Source organism: Hyla sarda, chromosome 3, assembly GCF_029499605.1.
Source record: "Hyla sarda isolate aHylSar1 chromosome 3, aHylSar1.hap1, whole genome shotgun sequence".
NCBI lineage: Eukaryota > Metazoa > Chordata > Amphibia > Anura > Hylidae > Hyla > Hyla sarda.
This window is the reverse complement of record NC_079191.1, coordinates 157,428,449-157,445,583: the sequence shown is the minus strand read 5'-3', so window position 1 is coordinate 157,445,583 and position 17,135 is coordinate 157,428,449. Positions and strand designations below refer to the sequence as shown.

Below are 17,135 nucleotides of genomic sequence, written 5' to 3'. Positions count from 1 at the left end.
ACAGCTGGATGTTTGCCCCCCCAGCCCCCCCCCCCCATATGTGAATGTACAGGGTACATTCACACCGGTGGGTTTACAGTGAGTTTCCTGCTTCAAGTTTGAGCTGCGGCAAAAAAAATTCTGCAGCGCAAACTCCTAGTGGGAAACTCACCGTAAACCCCCGCCAGTGCGAATGTACCCTAAAAACACTACATATTCACCCCTTACACTGCCCCCCGTCCCCCCCCAAATAAAAATGAAAAACGTATTGTATGGCAGCATTCCAAACCGGAGCCTCCAGCTGTTGCAGACCAACAACTACCAGCATTTCCGGACAGCCACTGACTGTCCAGGCATGCTGGGAGATTAGCAACAGCTGGAGGCACCCTGTTTGGGAATCACTGGCTTAGAATACCCCTATGCAATCCCTAATTTAGTCCTCAAATGCTCATGGCACTCTCTTATTTCGGAGCCCTGTTGTATTTCAAGGAAACAGTTTAGGGCCACATATGGGGTATTTCCGTACTCGGGAGCAATTGCACTACAAATTTTGGGGGGCTTTTTCTCCTTTTACCCCTTCTGAAAAGGAAAAGTTGGGGGCTACACCAGCATGTTAGTGTTAAAAAAAAAAAATTACACTAACATGCTGGTGTTGCCCCATACTTTTCATTTTCACAAGCGGTAAAAGGAAAAAAAGACCCGCAAAATTTGTAACGCAATTTCTCCTGAGTACAGAAATACCCTCTATGTAGGCATAAAATGTTCTGCGGGCGCACAACAAGGCTCAGGAGTGAGAGCGCACTATGTACATTTGAGGCCTAAAATTGGTGATTTGCACAGGGGTGGCTGATTTTACAGTGGTTCTGACATAAACGCAAAAAAATACATACCCACGTGACCCCATTTTGGAAACTACACCCCTCACGGAATGTAACAAGGGGTATAGTGAGCCTGAACACCCCACAGATGTTTGAAGAATTTTCATTAAAGTTGGATGGGAAAATGAAAAAAAAATATTTTTTCACAAAAATGCTGGTGTTACCCTAAATTTTTTATTTTCCCAAGGGAAAATTTGTCCGGAATTGAAGGCCATGTGTGTTTACAAAGCCCTCATAGTGCTAGAACAATGGACCCCCACATGAGACCCCCATTTTGGAAACTACACCCCTCATGTAATGTAATTAGGGGTACAGTGAGCATTTACGCCCCACAGGTGTCTGACAGATTTTTGGAACAGTGGTCCGTGAAAATTAACAATTTTATTTTCATTTGCACAGCCCACTGTTCCAAAGATCTGTCAAACACCAGTGGGGTGTAAATACTCACTGCACCCCTTATTAAATTCTGTGAGGGGTGTAATTTCCAAAATGGGGTCACATGTGGGGGGGGGGGGGGGTGTCCACTGTTCTGGCACCACGGGAGACTTTGTAAACGCACATGGCCATTGACTTCCATCCCAAACAGATTCTCTCTCCAAAAGCTCAATGGCGCTCCTCCTCTTCTGAGCATTGTAGTGCGCCAGCAGAGCACTTGACGTCCACACATGGGGTATTTCCATACTCAGAAGGAATATGGTTACAAGTTTTGGGGGTCATTTTCTCCTATTACCCTTTGTAAAAATGTAAAATTTGGGGAAAAAACAGCATTTTAGTGAACATTTTTTTTTCTTCATTTACACATCCGATTTTAACAAAAAGTCGTCAAACACCTGTGAGGTGTTAAGGCTCACTGTACCCCATGTTACATTCCTTGAGGGGTGTAGTTTCCAAAATAGAATGCTATGTGTTTTTTTTTTTTTTTTTTGCTGTTCTGGCACAATAGGGGCTTCCTAAATGCGACATGCCCCCCAAAAACCATTTCAGCAAAATTCACTCCAAAATCCCATTGTTGCTCCTTCCCTTCTGAGCCGAAGACTTCACATATGGAGGTATTTCCTTAATCAACAGAAATTGGGTTACAAATTTTTTTTTGGGGGGCGCATTTTCTGCTATTACCCCCTGTAAAAATTCAAAAACTGGGTCTACAAGAACATGCGATGCTATTCCTGTGAAACACCTAAAAGGTTAACATACTTACTGAATGTCATTTTGAATACTTTGAGGGGTGCAGTTTTTATAATGGGGTCATTTATGGGGTATTTCTAATATGAAGGCCCTTCAAATCCATTTCAAAACTGAACTGGTCTCTGAAAAATTCTCTGAAAATTGCTGCTGAACTTTGAAGCCCTCTGATGTCTTCCAAAAGTAAAAACATGTCAACTTTATGATGCAAACAAAGTAGACATATTGTATATGTAAATCAATATATAATTTATTTGGGATGTCCATTTTCCTTACAAGCAGAGATCTTCAAAGTTAGAAAAATGCAAAATTTTCAATTTTTTTCAAAAAAATTTGGAATTTTTCACCAAGAAATTATGCAAGTACAGACAAAAAAATTTACCACTAACAAAGTAGAATATGTCACGAAAAAACTATCTGGGAATCAGAATGAAAAGTAAAAGCGTCCCAGAGTTATAAATGCTTTAAGTGACAGTGGTCAAAAAAACGCTCTGGTCCTTAAGGTGAAAATGGGCTTGGTCCTTAAGGGATCTGTGTGGGGATTTTTATTTTTAAGAAAAACTTCTAGTTTTCATTTTCAGGTACATACCAATTTTTGATTGCTATATTTTCAGTTTTATTGGGAGGCAGATTAGCAAACACTCCCATTTCTGCATTTTTTTTTTCCCCAACAGCATATACCATGCAGGATGATGATATTTTTATAGTTCAGATCATTATGCACGTGGCAATACCAAATATGCATAGGTAATTGTAAATTATTTTGTGTGTTGTACAAAAATTGTTTTTGTAAGGAGAATTCATGGAAACCTAGCTGAGCTGCCGATGAGGGTCAAAGAGCATCACAGAACCCTTAAAAGCCAGTGTTCTTGACAGTGGTGAGTAAGAGCTTAAACTGCCAGGATAGGAGGTTTCTCCAGTCCTGGCAATGAGCATAGTGGGCCCAGCTAGTGACCTCTGTAAAACACCTATGGATGTTACTAAGGGGTAAGGGCTTGTTCAAATTGCCATCAGACTCTGCTATTCGGAAATTCCTTTGGCAATCTGCCAGAAGGACAGAAGTTTAGCGTAAAAAAAAAAATATAGTGCAAGCACAATTTTTTTTCTCCTGCTAAATTCATGTAAAATTACCGGTTCACCGACGTACCCCATACAAGTGAAAGGGGTCCGTTGGGACCTGGTAGTAGTTGTTTGCATCCGACCCAACGGCAATGTGAACCTAGCCTTATAGGGGTACTCTGGTGGAAATTATTAATTTTATTTATTCATTTATTTTAAATTAACTGGTGCCAGAAAGTTAAAACAGATTTATAAATGACTTCTATTAAAAAAATCTTTAGCCTTCTAGTACTTTTAGGAAATTCTTTTCTTTTTGAATTTCTTTTTTGTCTTGTCCACAGTGCTCTCTGCTGACACCTGATGCCCGTATCAGGAATTGTCCAGAGCAGGAGAAAATCCCCATTAAAAACCTATGCTGCTCTGGACAGTTCCTGACACGGACAGAGGTGTCAGCAGAAAGCACAGTGGACAAGACAAAAAAGAAATTCAAAAAGAAAACAATTTCCTCTGTAGCATACAGCCGCTAAAAAGTACTGGAAGGGTAAAGATTTTTTAATATAAGTAATTTACATATAAGTTTTTTCTGGCATCATTTGATTTAAAAAATAAAATGAATAAATAAATGTTTTCCACCGGAGTACCCCTTTAAGCAATGTGTACCAAAAAGAACGGTCTCTCTTAGAACATAAGTGAAAACTAACTAAGACAGAATATCCTAAAAATACACCAATTAGACAGTTTTAGGAAATCTGAGCCATTATTATGAATCTATGGTATATTGTTGCCATAAACAAGTAGATACAAAGCTATTTTATATGGCTAGCGCAAATAGCCATGGACTTACCTGAAGCATAAACACGCCACAGTCAAAGTCATTCTTCTGTTGTGGAATGCACTAAAATAACACAAAAATGTTACTTCTAATAAAAAACCAAAAACATGGATGTTAATCAAAATTTATGTTATGTGACCAGTTACCATCAATTCCCTACATTGTTTCTGCACTCAAAGGCATTAAACTCCTTGCCGCAAAACGCAGTTTCTAAACGGCGCTGCAGCACGGGAGGGTTATGAAGCGAGCTCAGGAGCGGAGCTCGCATCATACTCGCACGGTCCAGGCTGCTATCAGCAGCCAAGACCCGTGGCTAATGCAGCAACTCTTTAGATGCGGTGATCAAAGTTGATCGCCGCGACTAAAGTGAAAGCTTCCCAGCAGCTCAGTTGGGCTGATCGGGACCAACGCGGCATAATCGCGATGCTCCGATCAGCTAGGACACATCAGGAGGATGCCTTACCTGTCTCCTGCGCGTCCGATCAGCGATTGATTGATCCAAGCCTGAAATAGAGTCTTGAGCAATCAACCGCCGATAACACTTATCAATGCAATGGCATTGATCAGTGTATTGAATCAATGTACTGCATGTTATAGTACCCTAGGGGGGCTATAACATTGCAAAAATAAAAGAAAAAAAATTAAGATGTTTTAACCCCTTCCCTAATAAAAATTTGAATCACCCCTCTTTTCCCATAAAAAAAGTGTCAATAAAAAACAAAACATATGTGGAATCGCCGTGTGTGTTAATGTCCGAATTATAAAAATATATTGTTAATTAAACCACAAGGTCAATGGAGTACGCGCAAAAATATGCAAAAGTCCAAAATAGTGCATTTTTGGTCATTTTTTTATACCATAAAAAAAATGAATAAAAAGCGATCAAAAAGTCCAAATAAAACAAAAATGTTACCGATAAAAAATTTAGATCACAGTGCAAAAAATGAGCCCTCATACCGCCCCATTCATGGAAAAATACAAAAGTTATAGGGGTCAGAAGAGGATAATTTTAAACGTATACATTTTCCTGCATGTAGTAATACAAAAATCAAACCTATATAAGTAGGGTATCATTTTAATCGTATGGACCTACAGAATAAAGAGAAGGTGTCATTTTTACCGAATAATGTCCTGCGTAGAAACTGAAGCCCCGAAAAGTTAAAAAATTGTGTTTTTTCTTCCATTTTGTCATATACTTTTTTTCCCGTTTCGCCGTAGAATTTTGGGTAAAACGACTGATGTCATTACAAAGTAGAATTGGTGGCGCAAAAAATAAGCCATCATATGGATTTTTAGGTGCAAAATTGAAAGGGTTTTGATTTTTAAAAAGGTAAGGAGGAAGAAAAGAAAGTGCAAAAACCAAAACACGCTATGCCCTTAAGGGGTTGAAACTCAGGGGGAGATTTACCAAACTGTCTAACAGTACGATTTTCTTTGTTGCGCAGAGAAACAAAAATCACAGCTCAGCTTTCATTTCACTGGACCAATATGAGAAATAAAATCTGAGCTGTGAATGGTTAAAATGGCAACAAAGAGAATCTTACTATAAGTGCGCTTGATATATCTCCCTTTTAGACTATAAAAACACTCCACTGCAGTGGATGCATTGGATAATCAAATAGTTGCTGATCACTGGACTAATGTATTAATAGCATCAATGATAATGCACTATTCTTGAACTTTTTACCTTTTTTATAGTAGTCTGCCAACCATGAAGAAATTCCGGATGATTCTTCTCCCTGGCTTCTGTCATAAGGTACTTGAGGATGTTCTGCAGGAAATATAAAGCAATAAAGATGTATTTAAGCAACATGATCCACCTTAAAGGGGTACTCTGGTGGAATATTTATTTATTTTTTTAAATAAACTGGTGCCAGAAAGTTAAACATATTTGTAAATTACTTCTATTAAAAAATCTTAATCCTTTTATTACTTTTTAGCAGCTTTATGCTACAGAGGAAATTCTTTAATTTTTGAATTTCTTTTTTGTGTTGTCCACAGTGCTCTCTGCTGACACCTCTGTCCGTATCAGGAACTGTCCACAGTAGCATAGGTTTGCTATGGGGATTTTCTCCAGCTCTGGACAGTTCCTGATATGGGCATAAGGTGTCAGCAGAGAGCACTGTAGACAACACAAAAAATAAATTAAAAAAATATAAAAAGATTTTCCTCTGTTGCAAACAGCTGCTAAAAAGTACTGAAAGGATTAAGATTTTTTTAATAGAAGTAATTTACAAATCTGTTTAACTTTCTGGCACCAGTTAATTTAAAAAAATGTTTTTCCCACTGGAGTACCACTTTAAATGGAAGTTATTTCTTTCTCTGTAGAGAACTTATTAAAAATGATATATCATTACACAGACTTATTTAGGAGTAATTTTTGCAAGACCTCTGCATTGGAGCTATGTCACATGATAAAAAAACAAATACCGTATATGCCGGCGTATAAGACGACTGGGCGTATAAGACGACCCCCAACTTTTACAGTTAAACTAGAGTTTGGGATATACTTGCCGTATAAGACTACCCCTCCTACTGCGATGTACAGTACCTTGTAGTTCCCCCACAATTGTAGGCAGCTCCCCCCCCACAATTGTAGGCAGCTCCCCCCCCCCCCCCCAATTGTAGGCAGCTCCCCCCCCCCCCCCCCCCAACAGTAGGCAGCTCCCCCCCCCCCCACAATAGTAGGCAGCTCCCCCCACAGACATACAACTTCCAGTCATATAGAGAGTGTATGGCTGGAGGCCCAGGGTCACAATCTACTGCTATAATTGTGGGGGGGAGCTGCCTATGGACCATAGAAGCAGTCCTGGGACCGGAGGAGCGGTGATCGGAACACTGTTGCTGACGCGCCGCCGGTCACTCACCAGGCCCCGGCCAGCTCTCGTCCTCCTGCGCCTCTATGGTTGTACGCACGGGACGTCACTGACGTCACGTGCGTACAGCCATAGAGAGGTGGAGAAGCGCAGAAGGACCGGAGGAAGATGGCAGGAGGACGCGTGGTGGTTGGGGAATGGTAAGTGACCCACGGACATCCTTATGTTCCGAAAAGATTTTTCGGGACACAGGGATGTCCGGCATAGGAATACTTATGATTATCTTCCCGGCTCCTGTGTGCGGCTGAAGGCGGGGGCTGGCCAGAGCATGTAAAAACGAATTCATGTATACTAAAAACCAGGGTGCCTTTAGCTGTTGTGAAACTACAACTACCAGCATGCCCGGACAGCCTTTGCCGGTCCGGGCATGCTGGGAGTTGTAGTTTCACAACAGCTGGAGGCACCCTGGTTTTTAAGTATACTGTACAGTTATTAGTTTGTACATGCTCTGGCCGGCCCCCGCCTGCAGCCGTACACAGGAGCCAGGAAGATAATCATAAGTATTCCTATGCCGGACCCCAATTCCCAGCGTATAAGACGACCCCCGACTTTTCAGAAGAAAATTCAGGGTTAAAAAGTCATCTTATACGCCGGGATATATGGTAATAATGAACCGGACAGTATGTTGAACAACAGGCACCACCAGATCCCCATGACTTTTAAAGGGGTCCATCTGGAGCCTATTCGCAGGTTTTGAGCTAAAAAATCCTCCCCCAAAAAAATTCTTGCAATATTTTTCGCTCCGCTCCTATCCTGCTATTTTAACTGATCTGCAAACAGAGCTCAGACACATCAAAAGAAGTTGTATCAGAATAAATTGCACAGAATCCATTGTTGATGGGCACTCCAGATTTAATAATAGTCTAAGATTGCGATCAATTTTCTTTTTGTATTGTTCTACACTGATCACAGAAATGTAAATATTACATAATGTTGTGCAGCTTATTGTTACTTAAGTCTCACCTTTGGTTTGACTGATGGTCTAAATATGAATGGTGGCATATTATAAACTGTCTCCTTGAAGAAACAAATCTATCCCATTCTGTCAAACACCTCTACTTTTTCCATTGTAAACAAAAGTAAACTAGTCTAATGTGTAGCATTGGAGTAGTTGGTTCCTGAAAACATGTCATCCTAACAGACAAGCTGTCCTATTTCCTTACCTCTGTACAAAATTTTAAATGTAAGCCTTGGGAGTCATAGAAGGAAATGGTCTTATTTGGGATGTTCACAGCAACAAGGGCCCAGTGGACTTGTAAATGAATTGGAATTAGTAGTAATGTCTTCTTAAAAAGGTCCACCTAGAGAGAACACAGCAATAAAACAATAAAAGCAAAGAAGCACAATATACATGTAAAGCTGGGTCTATTATAAACATAGAATGTGTCGGCAGATAAGAGCCATTTGGCCCATCTAGTCTGCCCAATATCGTACTTGTCCCTACTTTATATGAAGAATAGCCTTATGCCTATCCCATTCAGGGATGTGTAAATCCTATCGCCCAACGCCAGGGACATGTAGGTGAATTTTTCATGCATTTAGCCCTGTATTGGGCAAGCAGGGCCGGACCAACTTTCCCATTTATTTTTATAATGCTGGCGCTCAGGGTGTATGGAGCAGGTTCCTGACTCGAGCCCACTCCATACCCAGCGGCCCCCGGCTGATTTTAGTAGTTGGGGCGCCGCTAATAGCCACCCCAGCCCCCTCCCCCCCAGTTCAATCGCAGGGGGCAATCTACTCTTGGAGTACCTGGGGGGCTTACCTCTTAATCCATGGCTGCCCCCTTGGATCTGCATTTGAGTCTTAAAACACCCATTAACCCCTTCCATATTAAAAGTTCATATCACCCCTTTTTTCCATATATAAATATGTAAACATAATAAAAACAAACATATTTGGTATTGGCGCATGCGTAATTGTCTGAACTATTGAAATATAACATTATATATCCCATACATTCAATGGTGTTAACGTAAATAAAAAAAAACAAAAAATAAAAAAAAACTAAGAATTGCGTTATTTATGTTTAGAACATCATATCCCAGAAAAATGAAGTAAAAAGTGTTCAGAAAGTCTGATCAATACCAAAATGGTACAAATACAAACAGCACATTAATACATCCATACAACCCAGTATATGGAAAAATAAAAATGTTATAGGGGGGTGTCCTGATCTGAGGAAGGGAGGGCTCCTCCCGAAACGCGTAATCCTTTATCTTTTGTCAATAAATGATCCTGCTGATGATCTTCATCACTACCTGGACTTCATCATTGCTTCTTCCATCACCTGGATTACAGCACTACTACTCCTATTAGTCGCAGCGCCGGTCCTAAGGGTTCTTTTTGCCGCACTCTCTTCTCACATTTCTACAGGACGACCTGGGTCGATTCCTGCAACCCACTGGCTTGACAGCGTCTCTAGGATTGATGGTACCCCATGTTGCTGGGGTTATATGCCTATTACTACCGTCTTGAGGCGAGCGGCCATCTATAAGCCCCGTGGGGTCATCCCCTTAATCCCCCAACCTCTTACGCATATATATTGGGGTTATACTCGAGGCGCCGCCCGTTTGTCTCTTTTCTCTTTTATACGGACCCAGTGATTGGTGCTGTTTTCATGAAAGGAACACTGTATATCCAGCCTGGCAAGCTGGGGGGTACCTGCACCGCACTGATGGCCTTCCTGTGCTGAAACCATTATTTTTTTATTTATTTAATATATAATATATACATATATATATATACATACACACACATACATACACCCCTAAGGGAAGCTACCCCCCAAAAAAATCATAATTTTCAATTATGCTGGACAAGAGATAAACCTGCCTTTTTAGTCCATCGTTTCACTCCATCATATCCTTTGGTCACAAGTTGTTTATGAAAAAATGTGTTAAAGAAGTGAATCTGCAAAAAAATAAAAATAGAACAGGGTTAGCAAGCAGTATAACTTTCATGCAAAAAAAATTAAACACAAAATGTCAAGAGATTGGGCAGACAGTAATCTTTACATCCATTCTATCTGCACTTTATCAAGGCCTGGGTTATAGGTTATTCCAAAACTTTGTAGTGTATATGTTAAATGCAGATTGGGAATATAATGACAGAGTCTGGATTATTCTATAACCCCTACAATAATAAATTACAGCAATTTTAGCATTACAGCACAGACTCATTATAGCCTGGATGATAAATCTGCAGCAAAACCTGCCCGAGTTAATTCTGCAGACCAAAGGTGATATTCATAGAGAAAATTTACACCGCAACCTAAAACTAAACCCACCTTATCTGGTGCAGTATCCATTATGAGGTCACCATACATGTTAATGACCTACAAAACAAAATGAAGCAATTAAACATTAGCACTGTAGTGACAAATCTCCAAAATCACAACAGTCACAGATCCTTACAAATACTTGTGGCTGTGCTAAAATTTATCAGTCATCCTAAGTCAAGGTGATACATTTGCCATTTATTTATACTATCTAGGTTAAGGGAATGCATGTTCTCCACAGAGTTTTTGGACCAGTTCTTGACATGTAAAACAGCTCATAAACAACTATTTTATGTCTCTAAACAAAAAAAGCAAATAAAATCAATATTGCCATGTATTTCCCATTGAAATCAAAAAAAAAAAAAAAAAAGTCTCTACAGTCACTTATCTAATCATTCAGTATTTTTATGTCTGTAATTGCGATATCCTGCCTCAGTCAGTGAATGGCTGAGCAGTTCCTGCGGGATTGAGACATTATCAAGAGTTAAAAAAAAAAAAAAAAAAAAAAAAAAAAAAAAAGAAGACACCTGAGTGTTTCCTACCTGGTCATTGAGCCACTGTTGTTCATCCAGAGTAACAAGATCTTCCAAGTAAAGTGTGTGTTTATTGTAGGATACCTGGAAACCATAACCAGTATTTTTGCAATTCTTGGCTCTATACTTTGCCATTTCCTTTCTAATGAAGGGTATCCTGAGAATGAACATACAGTAAGACAAATTTGTTGAAAATGAACTGCTAATGCATTTTGTCATGCTTATATCTTGAACAAATTCAAAAAGGCATCAATAAACAAGCTGCTCCAATGCATCACCGTAGAGACACTTCTTAGTTTAGCACTGCATGATGCAATGATGCCCAAGGCTTCCCAGCTGTAAACAGTATATTATATAAAAAAATAAAAATAAAAAAAAAGGCACATTCACACGTATTCTACACATATTTGATGCACAGAATTTGAAGCCACAGATGATATGCTGCAGAGCTTAAATGGGCACTGTCATTAAAACTAAAATTTGCTATTGCACTCCTTATGGTAAATAAAAAAATCTCTTTCTAATGTACTTTCTTTAAAGAGTGGTGGGTGCTGAGATCCCCTGTGGAGGTAGCCGGAGGGCTTACCTCTGCATCCATGGCTGCCCCCATTGATCTGCATTTGATTGAGCCTGCCTTGAGCAGGCTCAACCAAATGAACACAGTTCAATAGAACTGCATTTATCTGTATGAGGAATCTAAATGATTCCGCCTAAAAAGTGTATATAAAAAAAAAAAAAAAAAAAGTTTAATAAAAGTTTAAAAACACCCATTAACCCCTTCCATATTAGAGATACGTTCACACGGGCGGATTTATTTGCAAGTTTCCCGCTGCGTATTTGAAAGGGGGCGGTCTCTTCTCTGCTGTCCGTGGCGGATTTTCCGCTGCGGAAAATCCACCGCAGATCCTTCTAATTTCAATGGGCCTTGAGGCGGATTTTCCAAACCGTAAATTCCGCTTGGGAAAATCTGCTGCGGACAGGTGAGAAGAGCCTGCCCCCTTTCAAATACCCAGAGGGAAACCCGCAAATAAATGCGGCCGTGTGAACGTACCCCCCTTTTCCATATAAAAATATGTAAACATGATAAAAATAAACATATTTGGTATTGGTCGCGTGCATAATTGACTGAACTATTAAAAAATAACATTTTATATCCCGTACGGTAAATGGCGTTAATGTAAAAAAAATACCAAATCACAGAATTGCTTTTTTATGTTTATAACATCATATCCCAGAAAAAATGAAGTAAAAAAAAAAAAAGTGTTCAAAAAGTCTGATCCATACTAAAATGGTACCGATACAAAGCGCAGATTACAGCCCAAAAAATTAGCCCTCATACAGCCCAGTATATGGAAAAATTAAATTATAGGGGTCAGGGATTTTCAAACCTCAAAATTAGCATTTTTTTCAATTTCACCTCACAAAAAATTTTTTGTTTCAGAGCATAAGTTATGGAAAAATGAAAGGTGTCATTATAAAGCATACTTCCCCGCAAAAATCAAGCCAAATATGAGTCTGTAGATGGAAAAATAAGAGTTATGGCTATTATAGGACGAGGAGGAAAAAATGAAAGTGCAGAAACTAATAAAGACCATATTTTCGTACTATTTTGGTTGAAATTATTTTATCTAACAGGACAAGTGGATTTTCTTGAGGGACAAGTAAGATTGTGTTCCGCTTTAGTCCCTTGGACAAGTAGGTTTTTTTTTCCCCCACACCCCTGTTGTGTTTAAAAAAGCTGCCACTAGGTGTCTCCCTACTTGTCCAGAGCACATTTCCCCTCATCTCTTGCACAGGCTTTGGACTCCTGCTGCCCTGGCAGAAGTCCAAAATCAGGAAATGCAGTCTGGAGTGCTAAGGGGTGTGTGCAGCCTTAGCCAATCATAGCTCATCTTATACTGAACTGCTCTGGGCTGTGTGTAGTAGAGTGAGGGAGGACGTTCTCCCCTGTATGGCTTCAGATGATGTCACACCTGCTGGGTAACACCCCTTCCCAGTTTGTGACTGACTGAGACTAAGCAGAAAATACAGAGCAATAAAAAAAAAAAAAAAATTATAATAATAATAATTAAAATGAAGGCAGGGGGTGGTTTATCCTCCCAGTGAATTGGGAGGATTATAAAATTGAACAAGATCATGACAGTTACTCTTTAAAGGGTACCTCATCAAAAAAACTTTTCATATATTATAGATTAATGTATGCAGAATAACTTTACAATTGGATGTTATTAAAAAAATATGCTTCTTTTTATTTAATTTTCCACTTTGAAGAAATGACCACTAGGGGTCTCCCTACCAGTCCTGGCAGCAAGCATTTCAGACTCATGCTGGAGTCCTAAACACTACGAGCTGCCAGTCTGCTTTGTTCACAAAGGAGAACACTCAGATCTGCCAGCCTGCTGTGCTCACAGCCTGTTTGGCTGTGAACAAAGCAGGCTGGCAGCTCTGAGTGTTTAGGACTCCAGCATGAGTCAGAAATGCTTGCTGACAGGACTGATCGGGAAAAATACAATAGAAAGAAGCATATTTTTCATTAACATGCTATTGGAAAGTTATTCCACATTCATTCATCTAAAATATATCAAAAGTTTATTTGATGAGAGGTACCCTTTAATGTAAACTAAATGACTAAAAACAGCTTCAAATTCTGTGCAAATATGTCCAGGATACTGGATAGGGGAAAAGATGTCTGATCGTGGGGGACCTGCAGCTGGGACCCCAATCCCCCCACCCCCGCAATCTCCGTCCAGCACCCACATTCTACGCAAGGCTGCGCCTCCAGCCTCTGAAAGCTCTTTGTTTCCGGGACTGGAGACGTGACATAATGCCATTCCCCCTCCATTCATGTCTATGGGAGGGGGCCTGACCGCTGCCACGCCCCCTCCTATAGACATGATTGGAGGTGGCATGGCATGACGTCACGTCTCCAGTCCCGGAATCAAAGAGCTTTCCAAGACTGGAGAGACAGCCCTGAATAGAATGCGGCTGTGCTACTCTTTGGCTGGATAACCCCTTTAATATTTTTTCTGGGGTGTGATGGCACCAAAAATGAGTAATTGTAGCATTTGGATTTTCTTTTTTGTTTACACCATTCACTGAATGGGATCAACGGTGGAGATTTATCAAAACCCCGTCCAGAGGAAAAGTTGCTGAGTTGCCCATAGCAACCTATCAAATCGCATCTTTCATTTTTCAGAGGCCTTTTCAAAAAGTCAAAGAAGCGATCTGATTGGTTGCTATGGGCAACTAGGCAACTTTTCCTCTGGACAAGTTTTGATAAACCTCCCCCAGTGACAATATATTTTGATAGTTTGGACATTTCCCCACACAGAGATACCAGATTTTTAGTATTACACCACAGTAGTATGGCAGTGAACTGCCCAACTGGCGATCTTCTAGTACAGTCTACCAGTAAAAGAAGGTCTCCCTATGGCAGGCACTGAGGCCTTCTGAAGGATTACAGCTGGTATTGTAACCAAAGGTATCCTGAAATTATGTAGAAGACCCCTGACAGGTGCAGCACTTGTCAGTTTACATTTTGCATACGGCAATAGCTATTGATCACAGCATAGGGTTAAATTGCGGGATCAGACTGAAGTCTGAGGAGTTAAAAGCAGATGTCGGCTGTAAGATATAACTGACAACTGCCGCCTATAGAGCTAAATCCCTTCCTAGACCAGCTTTATATGCAATGACCATAAAAAAGCATCTGTGGCCATTTAAAGGTTAAAGAGGTACGCCACCCCCGTAAGGACGCAGCCCATTTTTTTTGCTAAGCCTTTTTGCAAATCTGACATCTGTCATTAACCCCTTAAGGACTCAGGGTTTTTGCACTTTCGTTTTTTCCTCCTTACTTTTTAAAAATCATAACCCTTTCAATTTTCCACCTAAAAATCCATATTATGGCTTATTTTTTGCGCCACCAATTCTACTTTGCAGTGACATTAGGTAATTTTACTCAAAAATTCACGGCGAAACGGAAAAAAAAAAGAATTATTGTGCGACAAAAACGAAGAAAAAAAAACGCCATTTTGTAACTTTTGGGGGCTTCCGTTTCTACGCAGTGCACATTTTGGTAAAAATGACACCTTATTATTCTGTAGGTCCATACGGTTAAAATGATACCCTACTTATATAGGTTTGATTTTGTCGTACTTCTGGAAAAAATCATAACTACATGCAGGAAAATTTATACGTTTAAAAATGTCATCTTCTGACCCCTATAGCTTTTTAAATTTTTTTACGTACAGGGCGTTATGAGGTCTCATTTTTTGCGCCGTGATCTGAAGTTTTTATCGGTATAATTTTTTTTTGATCGGACTTTTTGATAACTTTTTATTCATTTTTTAATGGTATAAAAGTGACCAAAAATACGCTTTTTTGGACTTTGGAATTTTTTTGCGTGTACGCCATTGACCGTGCAGTTTAATTAACAATATATTTTTATAGTTCGGACATTTACGCACGCGGCGATACCACATATGTTTATTTATTTTTTTTATTTACACTGTTTTATTTATTTTTTTTTTATGGGAAAAGGGGGGTGATTCAAACTTTTATTAGGGAAGGGGTTAAATGACCTTTATTAACACTTTTTTTTTACATTTTTTTTTGCAGTGTTATAGCTCCCATAGGGATCTATAACACTGCTCACACTGATCTCTCATGCTGATCACTGGCGTGCATTAACACGCCTGTGATCAGTGTTATCAGCGCTTGACTGCTCCTGCCTGGATCTCAGGCACGGAGCAGTCATTCGCCGATCGGACACCGAGGAGGCAGGTAAGGGCCCTCCCGGTGTCCTGTAAGCTGTTCGGGATGCCGCGATTTCACTGCGGCGGTCCCGAACAGCCCGACTGACTAGCCGGGATAGTTTCACTTTCACTTTAGAAGCGGCGGTCAGCTTTGACCACCGCTTCTAAAGGGTTAATACTGCACATTGCCGTGATCGGCGATTTGTGGTATTAGCCATGGGTCCCGGCCGTTGATGAGCGCCGGGATCGACGCGATGTGATGCTTCATATGGCGGGAGCCGGCGCAGGACGTAAATATACGTCCTGCGTCGTTAAGGGGTTAAGCATTAATAACTCTGGGATGCTTTTACTTATGAATTTGATTCCAAGATTGTTTTTTTGTGACATTCTACTTTATGTTAGTGGTTTCATAACTGTTAAACATTTTATAAAAAAATAGGAAATTTAGCATTTTTTTTTATTTTGAAACTCTCTGCTTGTAAGGAAAATGTACATTCCAAATAAATTATATATTGATTCACATATAAAATATGCCTATTTTATGTTGACATGATAAAGTTGACAGGTTTTAACTTATACTCGCCGAGTACCCAGCGTTGCCCGGTTTTTCCTTGTTGTGGAGGAAAATCAACAGAGGAGGAAGCTTTTGACTTCATATCCCAACCTCCTACCACCGACCTCCTACCCCCGACCCGTAATATGTGTAAAGTTTTCATACTGATATTTAGAAAGTTTGTTAACCCTTTAGGTGTTTCACAGGAATAGCAGCAAAGTGGAGACATAAAATCAAAATCTTCATTTTTTTCCACACGAACATGTTCTTGTAGCCCCATTTTGTTTTTCATTTTTACAAGGGGTAGAAAGAAAAAGCCTACAAAAATTTGTAACCCAATTTCTCTTGAGTTAGGAAATACCTCATATGTGGGTGGACGCACCAGAAGGCTCAGAAAGGAAGGAGCGACATTGGGCTTTTGGAGAGAGAATTTGTCTGAAATAGTTTTTGGGGCCATGTCACATTTACAAAGTCCCCATAGTGCCAGAACAGTGGAAAAAGTGACCCCCGCAAAGAATTCATTTAGGGGGCAGTGAGCATTTTGACCACATAGGTGTTTGTGGAAAGTTTTTAAAACTAGGTCAGGACAATAAAATTTTACATTTTGCTGCAAAATTTGCACATTTAGCACAGTTTTTCTTGGTTTCACAGGGAAAACTGCAGAAATAGCACCCAAAGCTTTGTTTACTAATTTCTTCTGAACACACCAGTACCCCATATGTAGTCACGAATCGCTGTTTGGACGCACAGCAAAGCACGAAAGAATAGGAGCATCTTTTGACATTTTGGATGTAGATTTTGCTGAATCTCTTCTTTCATGGGATACATGTTTGTATTGCCCATCATAGCACCAGAACAGTGGAAACAGCCCACATGTGCCCCCATTTTGAAAACTACATCCCTCAAACAATTAATTTAGGGGGTTTGAGGACAGTTTGTAGAACTAGGCTGTGAAAATGAAATTTCAAATTTTGATGCGTATTTTGCACTTTTAGCACCATTTTTTCTCACTTTCACAAGGAACACATTGATATTAGCACCCCAAATTTTGTTAGGCAATTTCTCCAGAACACGCCAGTACTTAATATGTGGACATAAGTTGGTATTTGGGCACACAGCAGGGCACAAGAGGAAAGGAGCACCATTTAAATGCAGAATCTGTTTTCTCACACTATGTGCATTTTCAGTGCCAACCATAGAACTAGAACAGTG

At 39.9% G+C, this 17,135-nt stretch overlaps 1 protein-coding gene across 2 annotated transcripts in view; it reads right to left on the bottom strand.

Annotated features, from left to right (window-relative positions):
* Nucleotides 1-17,135, bottom strand: part of SENP5 (SUMO specific peptidase 5) — a 38,027-nt gene that overhangs the window by 1,706 nt on the left and 19,186 nt on the right. For both annotated transcript variants that reach the window (XM_056565318.1, XM_056565319.1), the window contains exons 4-9: nt 10,626-10,773; nt 10,093-10,140; nt 9,639-9,716; nt 7,970-8,107; nt 5,618-5,701; nt 3,943-3,993 (exon numbers count right to left, since the gene is read on the bottom strand). In XM_056565318.1, the coding sequence (XP_056421293.1) occupies nt 3,943-3,993; nt 5,618-5,701; nt 7,970-8,107; nt 9,639-9,716; nt 10,093-10,140; nt 10,626-10,773 (547 nt within the window). The remainder of the gene's footprint in view (nt 1-3,942; nt 3,994-5,617; nt 5,702-7,969; nt 8,108-9,638; nt 9,717-10,092; nt 10,141-10,625; nt 10,774-17,135) is intronic.